A 13,341-nucleotide genomic window follows, 5' to 3' on the forward strand; every position below is an offset into this window, starting at 1 on the left:
GAAGGAGAAAGAGGGTTGCCTGCATCTGATCCAGCCATAAAGTAAGACCAACAAGAGCAGAACCAGCTGATAACTTTCTAAAGTCAGCAGCCCAGTCTTTGTCAGCTACCCTGCATTTAAAAGATTACTGGATATAAGCAAACCGATGGAAACGAAAATTGATTGATAAGGAAAACCACTTTCTTTTCTTTAGCCTTGATAGACATAACATCCCAGATGGTTGACTATTGGATCTACCAACACCTACCTGAACACATCATTGTTATAGATGCCTCTCTTTACTGCTAATTGGAAAACCCATGAAGCAGTGGCACGGAGTTCATATGCCCACAAAAGGTCCTCCAAAGCATTGACAAAGTTGAAGGCTGCATTGTCTTCCAAGGGTTCTAGTTTTTCTAGGCAACGATCTACTTCCAAAATCAGTGACTCAGGTTTTTCTGTCACAAGCCTACAAGACAAGATTTGCTTGGAGATGGATCAGAGGAGAAAAAACTTGGAAAAAGAAGAAAAGTCGGATTGTGATTCTAACTTGAGAACTAATAATTACCTGATTGGAAGATCAAATCCGGCATCACGCAGTGCATTTAGGAGAATAATGGCTTCACTTTTGTGCTGGGATAAACTTGCAGCCCGTATAAAGCAAGTCCATATTCTATGATCTGGCTCCAGGCCTACTTCCTTCATCTCATTGAGCTTTCGAATTCCAATGTTATAATCTCCATTCTTCAGATAAGCACCAATAACTGAACTATATGGTAACGTATCAAGATCTAAGCCAGTTACTTTCAAATTGTCAAGCACCTTTTCAGCTTCCTGAGGCTGTCCAGAGCTGCCATAAGAAACCATAAGCAAGTGCATTGTGGCAAAGTTGGGTTCTATTCCGGCCTCTTTCATCATGGTGAACAACATTTCAGCTTTGGCATGGTTTCCTGAATTTCTAAACATTTTCATCATTGTATGATAGAAGGACCGATCCAGTTTACATCCATTTGACCTTAACTCTTCAAAAAGTTCCTCAGCTTGATCCAACAGCTTCTGCTTACCAAATGCCGAAATTAAGCTTTTGTAAGTGTCCAACTTAGGTTCTAGGCCCTGCCTTCTCATTTCCTGCATCAATGATAAACCTTCTTCTGGTCGACAATCTCTGCAGTACATTATAATTAAAGTATTGTAAGTATTGTCATCAGGTTGAAGTACAGCTTCTTGAATCTGCTGGTATACTTTAATTGTCTTTTTGAAATCCTTAATTCCTGCATATAACTTAAGCATGGAATTCCATATTGAAAGATCAGGCTTGAACCCTGCCTCTTCCATCTCATAAACCATTGCTTCAACATCCCTTACTCGTTTTCCCCTGCACAATAACTTGATCATAATCCTGAAACAATCCATGTTAGGAAAATAACCTGCAGCCTTCATTCCATGGTATATCTTCTTTACCTCAAATATGTTACCTTCTCGAGCAAATGCTTCAAGCATCAAGAGAATTGAACTCTTGCTTATTTTTAAACCCATATCTTGCAACTCCTGGATTAGAACATAGAGCTCATCCAATCTCCCATCAGCAATCAGAGCTTGCAAAAGACCATTTACAGAATTAATTGTTGGGGAAGGACCATCTCTCATCATTGTGTTAAAGATCACTCTAGCTCGCTCATAGCAACCACTTGCAGCATAAGCTTGTATCAAAGCATTCCAGACCTTCCTATCCACTGCTTTACATCTTTGTCTAAGACTTCCCACCAAACTTTCAGCTTTCTGCCACAGCTTCAATTTCCCGTAGACTTCAATAACATTAACATATATGTTGACATTGTCAAAAAAAATGCCTTTCATTTCTGCCTGATCAATCAAAAGGTGGGCTGTCTCAGGGAAACCCATCTTACAATAGATGAGCACCATAATTTGGTAAAGATGCTCAGATGGTTCAACACCATATAATCTCATGTCAGAATAAACCTGAGAAGCTTCACCAAAGAGTTCATTCTCTTCGCAGCCTTGAATCAGGATTTCATACATGGTTGAACTTCTACTAAAAGAATGGAACCCTCTGGTATTACTATATTCCACCAAGGCAGCATCAAATCTGTGAGCCTTGCATTGTATGACAACCAATGCTTCAGTTATAAGTTGATTGGAACCGGGAGCATGTTCTCTCAAAAATTCAAGCAATTCACATGCTTCTGAGTGCCTTCCACATGAACTATATGAACTGACAATAGAGAAAAGACTTTCCCTGTCCAACTCATAGCCACTGGTGATGGCTAATCTCAACATTTTAGCAGCATGGTCATAACATTCTCCCTTAACAAGAATAGAAGAGATAACTTGTGGGTTCATACCACCAACTTTTTCCATATCTCTGATCACTCTTTCAATGACTTCCAATTTATTTTCTCTTCCAAGCACCCGCAACATAAACCCATAGAGGGCATGATCCAGCTTGAAACCGTCATGCAGCATTTCCTGATACAACGTGATAGCCTTCTTTGTCTCATTGACCTTCAGAAAGATATCCAATATAACTGAGTATGCTAGATGATCTGGTCTAATCCCAGACTTAACCATGCAATCAAATGTCTCTTGAGCCTCCACTTGTTTCCCAGCCTTGGCATATGCACACATCAAAGCACTATAAGTCCGAAGAGTGGGTTTCACTCCACTGTCCAACATCTCTGACATCACATTAGCAGCCTCCGTTATCTTATTTGCTTTTCCAAGCGAATCGATCAATACAGTGTATGTAACAGCATCAGGAGTCCGGCCTAGCATTTTCATGTCCCTGTAAAGCTGAAACGCTAGATCATGCTGGCCCTGCTTGCCATACATGTGGATAATAGTATTGTAGGTCATCTCATCTTTACCAAACCCCATTTTCATCATATCTTCACCAATATCCCTCACCTTTTCTATATCAAGTTCTCTTGCAAAAGCATACAACAAGGAATTATACGTCACTGCATCTGGGAAAAACCCTTTCGACTCCAATTCCTTAAAGAGCCGCTCAGCTTCGCTCGATTCTCCACATCTCCCATATACGGAAATCATGGCATTGTAAGTCCAAAGATCAGGCTGACAGTTATGTGCTTCCATATCATTGTAAACCTTCACTGCCTCCTCCAAATTGGATTCACGCGAACAGCCACTTATAAGAGTATTATAAGTTATTATATCGGGCCTAAGACCTGATCTTCTCACCTCATTTAAAAGGTCAATAGCCAAGTTTGGTACCATGGCTCCTGACCTCAGGCGAGCATTTATCAAAGTATTGAGACTCACGAGGTCCGGTTCGCACCCTCTCTCACGCATTAAATCAAGCAATTCTTGGACCTTATTAAAACGGCCATTTCGTGCATAGACGCCCATCATGGCATTGTACACTTGGACTGTATTGCCAGTTCCGGGCTCAGCCCTCGTGAATATTTCCACAGCTAAGGCTTCCTGGCTAGCCTTTCCAAGGACTGCTAAGATAGTGGCAAGCATCCGTGCATTCGGGGAGTACCAGTGGCGTAAATTCAGCCACTCGTAGACCTCCAATGCACGCTGCCAGCTCGACTGGCCCACCCATTTCACCACAAAGCAAAAATCAGTTGGGGTCATTTGAACTTTCCTATCATCCAACACATCAGCCACAAACTCGTCGGGTTTCAGTCCCAAAATCCTATCAGTAAAAAGTTTCACTCTTTCTCTCCAATCTTTGGCTCTTTTGAGAGCCAGTTTGGTCATTTTCTTGGCCTTAGTCTTGCTGGGCCTCCCCAACACTTGTTGGGTTTCATCATTCGTATCCAAAGAACCCACAGAACCCAAATTCAGGTCTTCTTCCTCTTTCCCCTCAGAGTCGGAATCAGGGGAATCTTGCACAACATGGGTCGTGAGTGGAGGAGTGAATTGGGTGTGAGGTGAGGGATAAGTGTCAGTGAGCTTCAAATGGGGCCATCTGACTGAGGGTGAGGCTCTGCCATAGCTAAACTTCTGAGTGCTTTTCGTGTTCCTTGTGCAATCATCGCAGCCATTCGGTTGCCCAGTAGAGGAACTAGTAGTAGAAGCAGTACTAGAAGTGGAAGAAGAGCAAGACAGAGAAGCGGTTCTTTTGCATACCTTAGAAAAGGCAGACGAAGGCGATGATGATGATGATATTGAATCTGAATGTAATAATGGCGCGGTGGGAAGGGTCGTCGTCAGCGCTCCTGTGAATGCCGCCATGAAGACTCGCTTTTGAATTCTTTCCGCGAGCTGGTTCGCGTTTTGGTTGATGGTCGCAGGCAGCAGAGAGCAGAGAGCAGAGAGCAGAGAGCAGATATTTCTTTCCGTGAGCTGGTTCGTGTTTCGTGTTTTGTTTACTTATCACGATGTGATTGGGCTAGCTAAGTTGTAAATATTATATGTGGGCTTAAACCAAGTCCAACCCAAAACCTCCAACAACAACAACAACCAAAAAAAAAAAAAAGAAAACTCAACCCTCAACATAAAATGAAAGTAATTTAATTTTACTAGCTGTCATTTTTTGGATTTGTTTTGAGATTATTTATAAAAATTAAATAGTGTAAAATTTATTTATATCATTTAGCTAAGAATGGGTATATAACTAAATATCTCTTGAATAATCTATGAATATTATATGTGGGCTTAAACCAAGTCCAACTCAAAACCTCAACAAAAAAAACAAAAACAAAAAAAACAAAAAAACAAAAAACTCAACCCTCAACATGACATGAAACTAATTTAATTTTACTAGCTGTCATTTTTAGGATTTGTTTTGAGATTATTTATAAAAATTAAATGGTATAAAATTTATTTATATCATTAGTGCTAAAAATGAATATATAACTAAATATCTCTTGAATAATCTATGAAGATTAAAAAAAACAAATATCGAGTTACTTGAAAAATTCAAGGAATCGTTTAAAGATTATTGGTTCAAGCAAAACTTTTTAAAAGGAAATCAAACAAATAAGGTCAACTCTTATGTCCATCTTGACAGGTTGTATATTTTTTTTCCTTCTAATTTTATCATAAATTAAAAATAAATAAATAAAATAATTACCTGAACAACATGTTTCTGTTTGTGTGTTGGTCTTTAGCCGTCTTGACAAATTGTACATTTCGTGTGTATTCGACAGCTATAGGCTATATTTTCAAAAAGCGAGATGGGAATATTTTCAAACAGGATTTCTAGGGAGGAGCTTCCCCAGGAGATCACATCTATGCTTATAGAAGCGGGCATACATTCTCCCACCACAGTAAGCATATATCTAGAGTAAGCTTCAATTCAGGAATTTATCAAATAAGGTTATTTGAGGGATATTTTTGTAGATCTTATTATACATTGTATTTCATTAATCTAAACTGTCTATTTTATAGATATTCATTCAAAGATCATCTCTGGAAAAAATCATTTGAATCTGATATCATTTTACCACTCCATTAAATTATTAAAATTTTATTACTTTCTTGAAGCATAATGTTCATTGATTTTATAAAACATAATTAGATGTCTAAACAATTTTCGATTTGTCTAATTTTTGTAAAGATGATCTATGAATGAAGACCTAAAAAATAGATTGTTTGGATCATTAGAAAAAATATTGTAGGGTACCCTAAAGAGCGTCCTTCAATATATATATATATATATACACAGAGCTTCCATTGAGAGATCGCTCAAATAAGTTTATTTGAGGGACACCTTTGTAGAGCCCATTCTGCATTATATTTCACTAATTCAAACCGTCTATTTTTTAGATAATCATTCGAAGATTATCTCTGCAAAAAATCACTTGAATTCGATATCATTTGACCACTCAATTGAGTTACTGAAATTTTAGTACTTTCTTGAAGCACTATGTTCATTGATTTTTCAGGACGCAATTGGATGTCGAAACGATTTTCAATTTGTCTAATTTTTTGCAAGGATGATCTATGGATGTAGACTTAAAAAATAGATGATTTGGATAGTTGAAAAAAAATCGTAGGGGACCCTAAATGGTGTCCCTCAATAAAGGGGACTATATATATATATATATATGTGTGTGTTTTTGTCACACCCCGATCCGGAAATAAAGAATATTCTAGAATCAGGTGCTTGAATTGAAAGAAATAAATAATAAAAAAACTGAAAAATTGGTTAAAATACATTACTATTATATATATGGGTATACTAGTGATTTGCCCCCTAAACTTGTACCTAACTTTCGATTGACCCCCTATCCTTTTTTTTTATTTAGAAAATAAAGAATATGAACTTCGTTTTTTCACCAATTTCCCCCTTGCCGTCTAAATCTGCAACATTTCATCCAATTTGCCGTTAAATGTGAGGGCAAAATGGTCATTGTACATTTAAAATAAATAATAAATAAAGCAAAAACCAAAAAATTCAAATAATACTCTCTCTCTCTCTCTCTCTCTCTCTCTCTCTCTCTCTCTCTCTCTCTCTGCAGGTGTAGATGAAGAAAACCCAAGGAGGAGGGGGTAAAAAAACAGAAGGGAGGAGGTAAGGGCAGGGATCTGTGGGTGGGGGATTGGTGTGGGAGTGGAGGGTTGTGGTCATGCGGGAATGGGAGGAGTAGGAGAAGAGGGGCTGGGTTTGGGGGATGAAAATACATAAGGGGGAGGTGGGGAGAAGGGTCTGTGGGGGTGGGGGATTGGTCTGGGAGTAAAGGATCGTGGTCATGGGGGAATGGGAGGAGGAAGGGAGGACATGGAAGGGGTTCGTAGTAGGTTTACTCTTTTTCTTCAATTTTTTCCAAAAAAATTATTTTTAACTGAAAATTAGATTAAATGTTGAGAATTTAGACGGTATGGGGGAAATTGGCGAAAAAAAAGAAGTTCGTATCCTTAATTTTCTATATAAAAAAAAGGATATGAGGTCAATTGAAAGCTAGGTACAAGTTCAGGGGGCAAATCACTAGTATACCTTATATATATAACTTATAATAATCTTACAAGTGTACAAGATATAAATAAAAGTTTATCCCTCTAAACCAATCCAACTTCTCTGGTTTTGGTTTTGTCTTGCTCACTAATTGATCTGAAAAACAAAATAGGTGAGGGATGAGCAAACCACCGCTTAGTGAGTAGATTTATGTATTATGCTAGTCAAGTAATGTCATTTTACACACTCTAGAAAAATATAATAAAAAGATACACAATCCAAATCATATCACATCATTACTTCATATCTTGGTTATCCTTCACAAATTGTACCCAGTATGTGACCCCCATCAGCTTCACTGCCCTATGTTCCCGTTTGGTACATTTATCCTTCGGATGCCCCGTCACTGAAGTTCTCATGTTCCATGAATAATACATACTTCACAAAAACTCCAAATAATATATATTGTGTGAAATATTGCACAAATTAGACATGCTTGACTTGAAAATAGAGAGAGGTTTGTAAAGAGAATAAACCCATGATTTTCATATTTATCACTAAATAAGAACTTTTAGAACATATTACATAACCACTCACCATGATAAGTATGAAATATTGTAAGACAAACACACACGCTCTTCATCTTGTTTCTTTTTCTTCCTTCTCTCTCTCTCTCTCTCTCTCTCTCTCTCTCTCTCTCTCTCTCTCTCTCTCTCTCTCTCTCCCCCCTTAACGCTACTTCATGGTAGAAATCTATCTTAAAGGATTGGAATGAATGATTGAAGTAAGGAAGCATGATACTTATAGGAGAGGCTACGGATATGCAACCAAATAATATTTATATACACAATATTTTAAACCACCAAAAGATAAGATAGAAAAGTAAGGGAATAATGTGACTCATCCCCCCTTGCCCAATGATATCACAACACCACCACCAAAAGATAAGATAGAAAAGTAAGAAAATAATGTGAGTCATCCACCTTTGGCCAATGATATCACAACACCACTTGTTACTAGCATGCAAGGTGGCATGACAATGATGATTTGATTAAAACCAATTCTAAGTCTCTACATGACAGGACCCGATCCCAATTCCACTTTGGAATTCAAACCAAGCCCTGTGCGTGTCCAACATCTGGCAACTGTCGGGCACAAATGACCATTTTACCCCTCTTGCTACATTTACTAGGAAAACTTTCTTTGGACTTCTGCCGAAAATTCGGCAGAGTCTCCCTTGTATTTTGACCAAACCCAAAAGTTTCCACCTGTCAAACAATCAAATAAATCCACACCAACTGCCAGAATAGAATAACCAAGTGTTCACCAGCTCCAGTTTTCCACTAAAACTAGATATCAGAGTATTTTCTAAAGTTTACAGGGTTTCGAGGGCTTTTCTATAAAACTCTACCTTGCTTGGTGGCGCGGAAGCTATGAATGGCCCGGTGGTTAATCCTGCGCACTTCTACGGTCTGGGGCGAAAAACAAGTTTAAAGTTGTGAGTGGACAAAAATAAGGTTCTTTAAAAATAAATTAGAACATAATAACTCCCGTTTTGAAATACTAGGGATATAAATCAATAATTTAGCTATATTTCAATATAAGGAATTCAATAAACATGAATAAATATACTGATGAATATACTTGCATAACTGATCAAATATATAAAGATAATAATGCATGAATATCAAAGAAACTGGTATAAAATCACTGGAAATCATAACTGGATAAAAAAGTTCAAAATCCTTTGAAACTACCACCTAATTGTACCCCTGTCATATCCGTCAATTCCCCTGGCAGGTCTCGGGCGTCACGCAGTCTACCCGAGCTGCAAACTGGCGAAATCAAGGGACTATGATCAGCCTGATCCGCCGGCAGGTCTCGATGACACCAAGTCAACTCGAGCCGCTCTGGCAGATACAGGGGACCGCAGTCAGCCTGATCCACAATCCTGGCAGACACAAAGTCAGCTGAGCGCAATCCTGGCAGGTCTCGGGACACCAAGTCTGCCGAGCCGCAAATCCTGGCACTCACGGTCCGAGCGTCCCTGAAACTCGTGAGGCAAAGTCAAGTGCACTAACGTAACTGAAATCAGACTGGATGTCCGTAGACATCGGTCCGACTGTGGGTAATCACCAAATGAAAAGGCGGGTACATGGTGGTTCTAAACAACTATTTTTAAGAAAAACTTGATAAGTCTCTGTAATCTGATAAATCTGCGGTAAGCTGCCTTTTCTGTGTCACAAGTCTCAAATTTACTGCTCAACTGAGTAATATAAAAATAAGGATGTTTTATGCTACATTTTATGCTCGGAAAACATGTAATAACACTTATGCAAGATCAGATACTGAAATTTATTCCGATAAACTCCTTTATAAAAACTTATTTATATAAAATCAATATAAAATCACTTATGAAATCTTATTTATAGAAATCATCTATATAACTTATTTATATAAAAGCTTTTATGAAAGAAAGTCCACTCACTGGTGGTCCGAGCTAACTGGACCCTTCTAAGGTTCTTCATGTAGGTCGACTGAACCTCTGGTGCCTGATTAACTATGAATAATAAATTAATAAACTGCTGAATAAAAAGAATTTAATTAAACTCCCTGCCCCCGGCTCCTAGAAATACGTGCACTCATTTTAAAGTTACTTCTATGCTCACAATAGCCTTTCAGACGCTTAGAACGGTCTTGAAAGGCCCGACGTTTTACTAAGCGATAAACCACCAGACCGGGCGATCCGGGACCCCGTGGGTTCACGGTCTCCGATGGCCAATCGGGGCTTCTCTGAAGGTTCCTCATAGAGAAGGAACCATGTTCTGCGAGTTTGTTCCGAAACGGACGGTCGGATTAGCCGAAATCGCGTTATCGCTTAAAATCCAAACCCTAGCCCCAGGGTTCGCGATTTCGGAGTATCCGGGACTCCGATTCGCAATCCGTCGAATCCTACACGATCCTGAAATCATCTAGACCGACATACCCAAAATTCGATGCGATCCAACGATTTGATGACACTGCACCCAAGGATCGCGCGATATGAAAAATCCGTTCGGGGCTCAAACGGACTCTGAATCGAGATCCGCGAAATCCAACGCGCTCGTGACGACACGAGGATCACAAAACTGCACCGAGTCACTTCACCACCCTCGGCCACGCGCCGCCACACGCGTGGGCAGATTTGGGTGTCCAAAGCGATTTTTGGTTGTCGGAAAAACTCGAAACCAAGACTGCAAATTCCTACCCTAGTGAAACACCCCATTTGGAGTCACTTTTGTTCTTGGACATACCCCAAAAAGTGATCGAAAACTGCCGATCACGGCGGCCGAAGTTTCGACCGATTTTCAAGTCGAAAATTGAACGTTCTAGAGCTAAAATCGATCGAAACCCATACATCCATCAGCTAGAACACGAAAAATAGCTGAGAAACCATACCTTACTCGATCGATTTGGTGGAGAATTGAGGGAGAACAAGGAGCTCAAAGTTCAAACTGGAAATCCGGCAAAAATAGCAGATTCCGGTGAGCTCCGGCCACGGCAAGGGCGGCGACGGGTCAGGAAATGACGGCGGTCGAGTGGTGGTTCGTTTGGTACCAACGGCGGAGATCGGCTCCACCTGTGAAGGGAGGAAGGTCGGGCTGGCGCGGGCGGATCAGGAGGAGAGAGAAATGAGGAGAGAGAAGGGAGGAAGGGATAAAAATCTGACTTTTTGATCAAATTACCATTTTGCCCTTCACAGTATTTTGATCGTATTTTTTTCGTTACAATTCCGGTTCGAGTCTACTCCGTGTCTACGGACTCGTTTCGCCGTGCTCTACGCAACGGCGCAAGCGGAATTGCCAAATTCTTTCTCGATCAAAAAGTCAACTTTTTCTCTATTAAAATATGTGAGGGGTAAAATCGTCTTTTTGCTAGAAGATATTAATCCTACTTTTTAGATATTTTGTTATTTTCTTGATATTTTGTTTTGGGTTCTTACACTACACGTGGAAAACAACAATGGTGTCATCTTTCAACTAAAGGGATAATCTCATACTGGACTTAAGATTTAATAACATATGGGCATGTTTGGTATGGCTCACTAAATGGGACTGTGCTATATTGGACCTGAAGCCCATGTTTGGTTAGCAAGGGGACTAACTTAAATGGGATAGTAGAGTCCAACAATTAAAAAAACGCTTCCTTCGGTCTCCTTATACAGCGAAGCTCAAAATGGGTTCGCAAAATAAGCCCTCGCTATATTGAACACGCCCGACTCTGCGACTCCTTCTCTGGGACTCCATCTCTGCGACTCCTTCTCTACGACTCCGTCTCTGCGACTCAACCTCTTCTTCGAATCTTGACGCAGGCAAGTTTTTCTGGTCTTTCCCTTTGGATACCTCTCTTATTCCTTCTTCCATCTCTTGATTGTGACTGTCTCCTCAACAGTTTTGATTGTGCTCTGAGAATCTCTCCTTCCTTTTCTCTGTTATTTTCTTCTTCTCTTCTCTAATTTTCGTAGAATCTGTAGTGACATATGTATACATGATGTTAATTGGCAATTAATTTGCAATTGGGTATTTCAGAAAACCTAGAAATTCAGAAGTAAAGTAGACTTTTGGCATGAATCTTGAGTTTATTGAACTTACTGTTTCAGTTTGTATATGTCATTTAAAAGAGCAATTTATCGCATATGACCTGTTTTTTCAATTTTAATTATTATTGGGCATCAATATTTGAAGTGTATATGTCATTTGACAGAGCAATTTGCATCTTGCATGAATATCACTTTACGAGCAATTAGCAATCTCTCTGCCATGATTTGTGTTGATCATATTCGTTGCGTTGGCAAGTTGAACATGGTTAGATTCAGCTTTTTCATAGTTAAAATATTTGGAAATAAAAAGGTCAAAAAAGGCCAAGTACTTCAGAAATTCTGCATCTGTTTTCTGCAGGCCTGTGTGTTGTTTGTGTAGTGATGATGATTTCTTGACTTCTTGTGATGTGTGTTGTGACTTCACGTGTATTTTTAATTGCTTGTAATAAGCTTAAAAGTACACTTAGTTTATCAGTTCTTTTTCCCCCTTGATTAGTACACGGTCAGTTATTTAATTAAAATGAAAAGAGCATCATCATCATGTCATTGTTGTTATATATACATATGCAGATAAATACACAAACACAATTACACAAATTGCTCTTTGCTGCGCATCTCACTTCCAAACCAACCCCACGCAGAAGCAACAATGAAAGATTTAAAACAAAGTCCATTTATATTTCAAACATCATAGCAGAAAACACTATACAGTTTTTGGTTGATACAGAATATGCTCATATAACTTCTATTTGAATCTTTCAATATGCTTTTGGTTTTACAGTTTTTGGTTGATACAGAATATGCTCATATAACTGCTATTTGAATCTTTCAATATGCTTTTGGTTTTACAGTTTTTGGTTGATACATAATATGCTTTTGGTTTTACAGTTTTTGGTTGGAGAGAATCTTTCAATATGCTTTTGGTGTTAATCAGCAACAGCATCTTTTGGCCAAAAGTGAAATAATCCTAGAACTTTTTTCTTCATATTTGTTGTGGTATTAGGCACACATTGGTTGATAATTTTTGGTCTATGGGGTGAATTTTCCATACTTTGCGAATGGTATTAATTATGGCTTTGCATTAATTAAACTGTTTCTATTTGCATATATGAAACTTTTTGTGTTCAATTTGGGGTTATTTTACTTTCAGTAGGATTGGTTAAGTGGAATAATTCTTTTCTTTTTGGATTAATAGATATGGATCAAAGACGAATGTTGTTGTTATTATTGTTGGAGATGTGGCATTTAGAGACCATGTGTGCTTGCACGATTCTTGTGCTTATGATGCTAAAAAATATGAGAAGAAATCGAAGACTTTTAGAAAGACGTTCCCTCAATAACCGTTCGTTTGTTAGACATGAGAATCGATTACGTTATTTGAACAGTATATTAGGCAATGATAGAGAATGTGTGAGTGAACTAAGAATGGATTTAAAGACATTTGGTTTATTATGTGATTTGCTTCGCACGGATGGAAGGTTAAAGAATGACGGTTTGGTGACTGTGGAGGAGCAAGTATGTATGTTCTTGCATATCCTTGCTCATCATGTTAAGAATCGTACTATTAGAAATAGATTTGTTCGATCAGGAGAGACTATTAGTAGGTACTTCAATTCCGTGTTACAAGGCATTTTAAGATTACAAGGTAGCCTATTGAGAGTACCGGAACCTGTAGGTGATAACTGCACAGATCATAGATGGAAATGGTTTAAGGTATGTTTATTATACTTTGGCTTTTTTTTCTATGATCTGTGCAGCATATAAACTTAATGAAAGTTTACCCTTTTTTTTTTTTTTTCCTAATAGAATTGCTTGGGAGCACTAGATGGAACATACATTAAAGTGCGAGTAGCTGAAACCGAAAAACCGAGATATCGGACTAGAAAGGGAGAAA

The 13,341-nt window shown here is 38.6% G+C and overlaps 1 protein-coding gene across 1 annotated transcript; it reads right to left on the reverse strand.

The window, feature by feature from the left end:
• Positions 1-7: 7 nt before the first annotated feature.
• On the reverse strand, positions 8-4,291 carry LOC117613659 (pentatricopeptide repeat-containing protein At3g18110, chloroplastic-like; the record flags this gene model as incomplete). Its single annotated transcript, XM_034342250.1, has 3 exons — positions 548-4,291; positions 248-448; positions 8-110 (listed from the first exon to the last, which is right to left on the reverse strand). Coding segments are annotated over exons 1-3 (3,960 nt in total), but the record flags the coding sequence as incomplete, so codon positions are not given.
• Positions 4,292-13,341: the final 9,050 nt, after the last annotated feature.

The sequence above is a fragment of the Prunus dulcis genome, unplaced genomic scaffold (genome assembly GCF_902201215.1).
Source record: "Prunus dulcis unplaced genomic scaffold, ALMONDv2, whole genome shotgun sequence".
In the NCBI taxonomy this organism is placed as follows: domain Eukaryota; kingdom Viridiplantae; phylum Streptophyta; class Magnoliopsida; order Rosales; family Rosaceae; genus Prunus; species Prunus dulcis.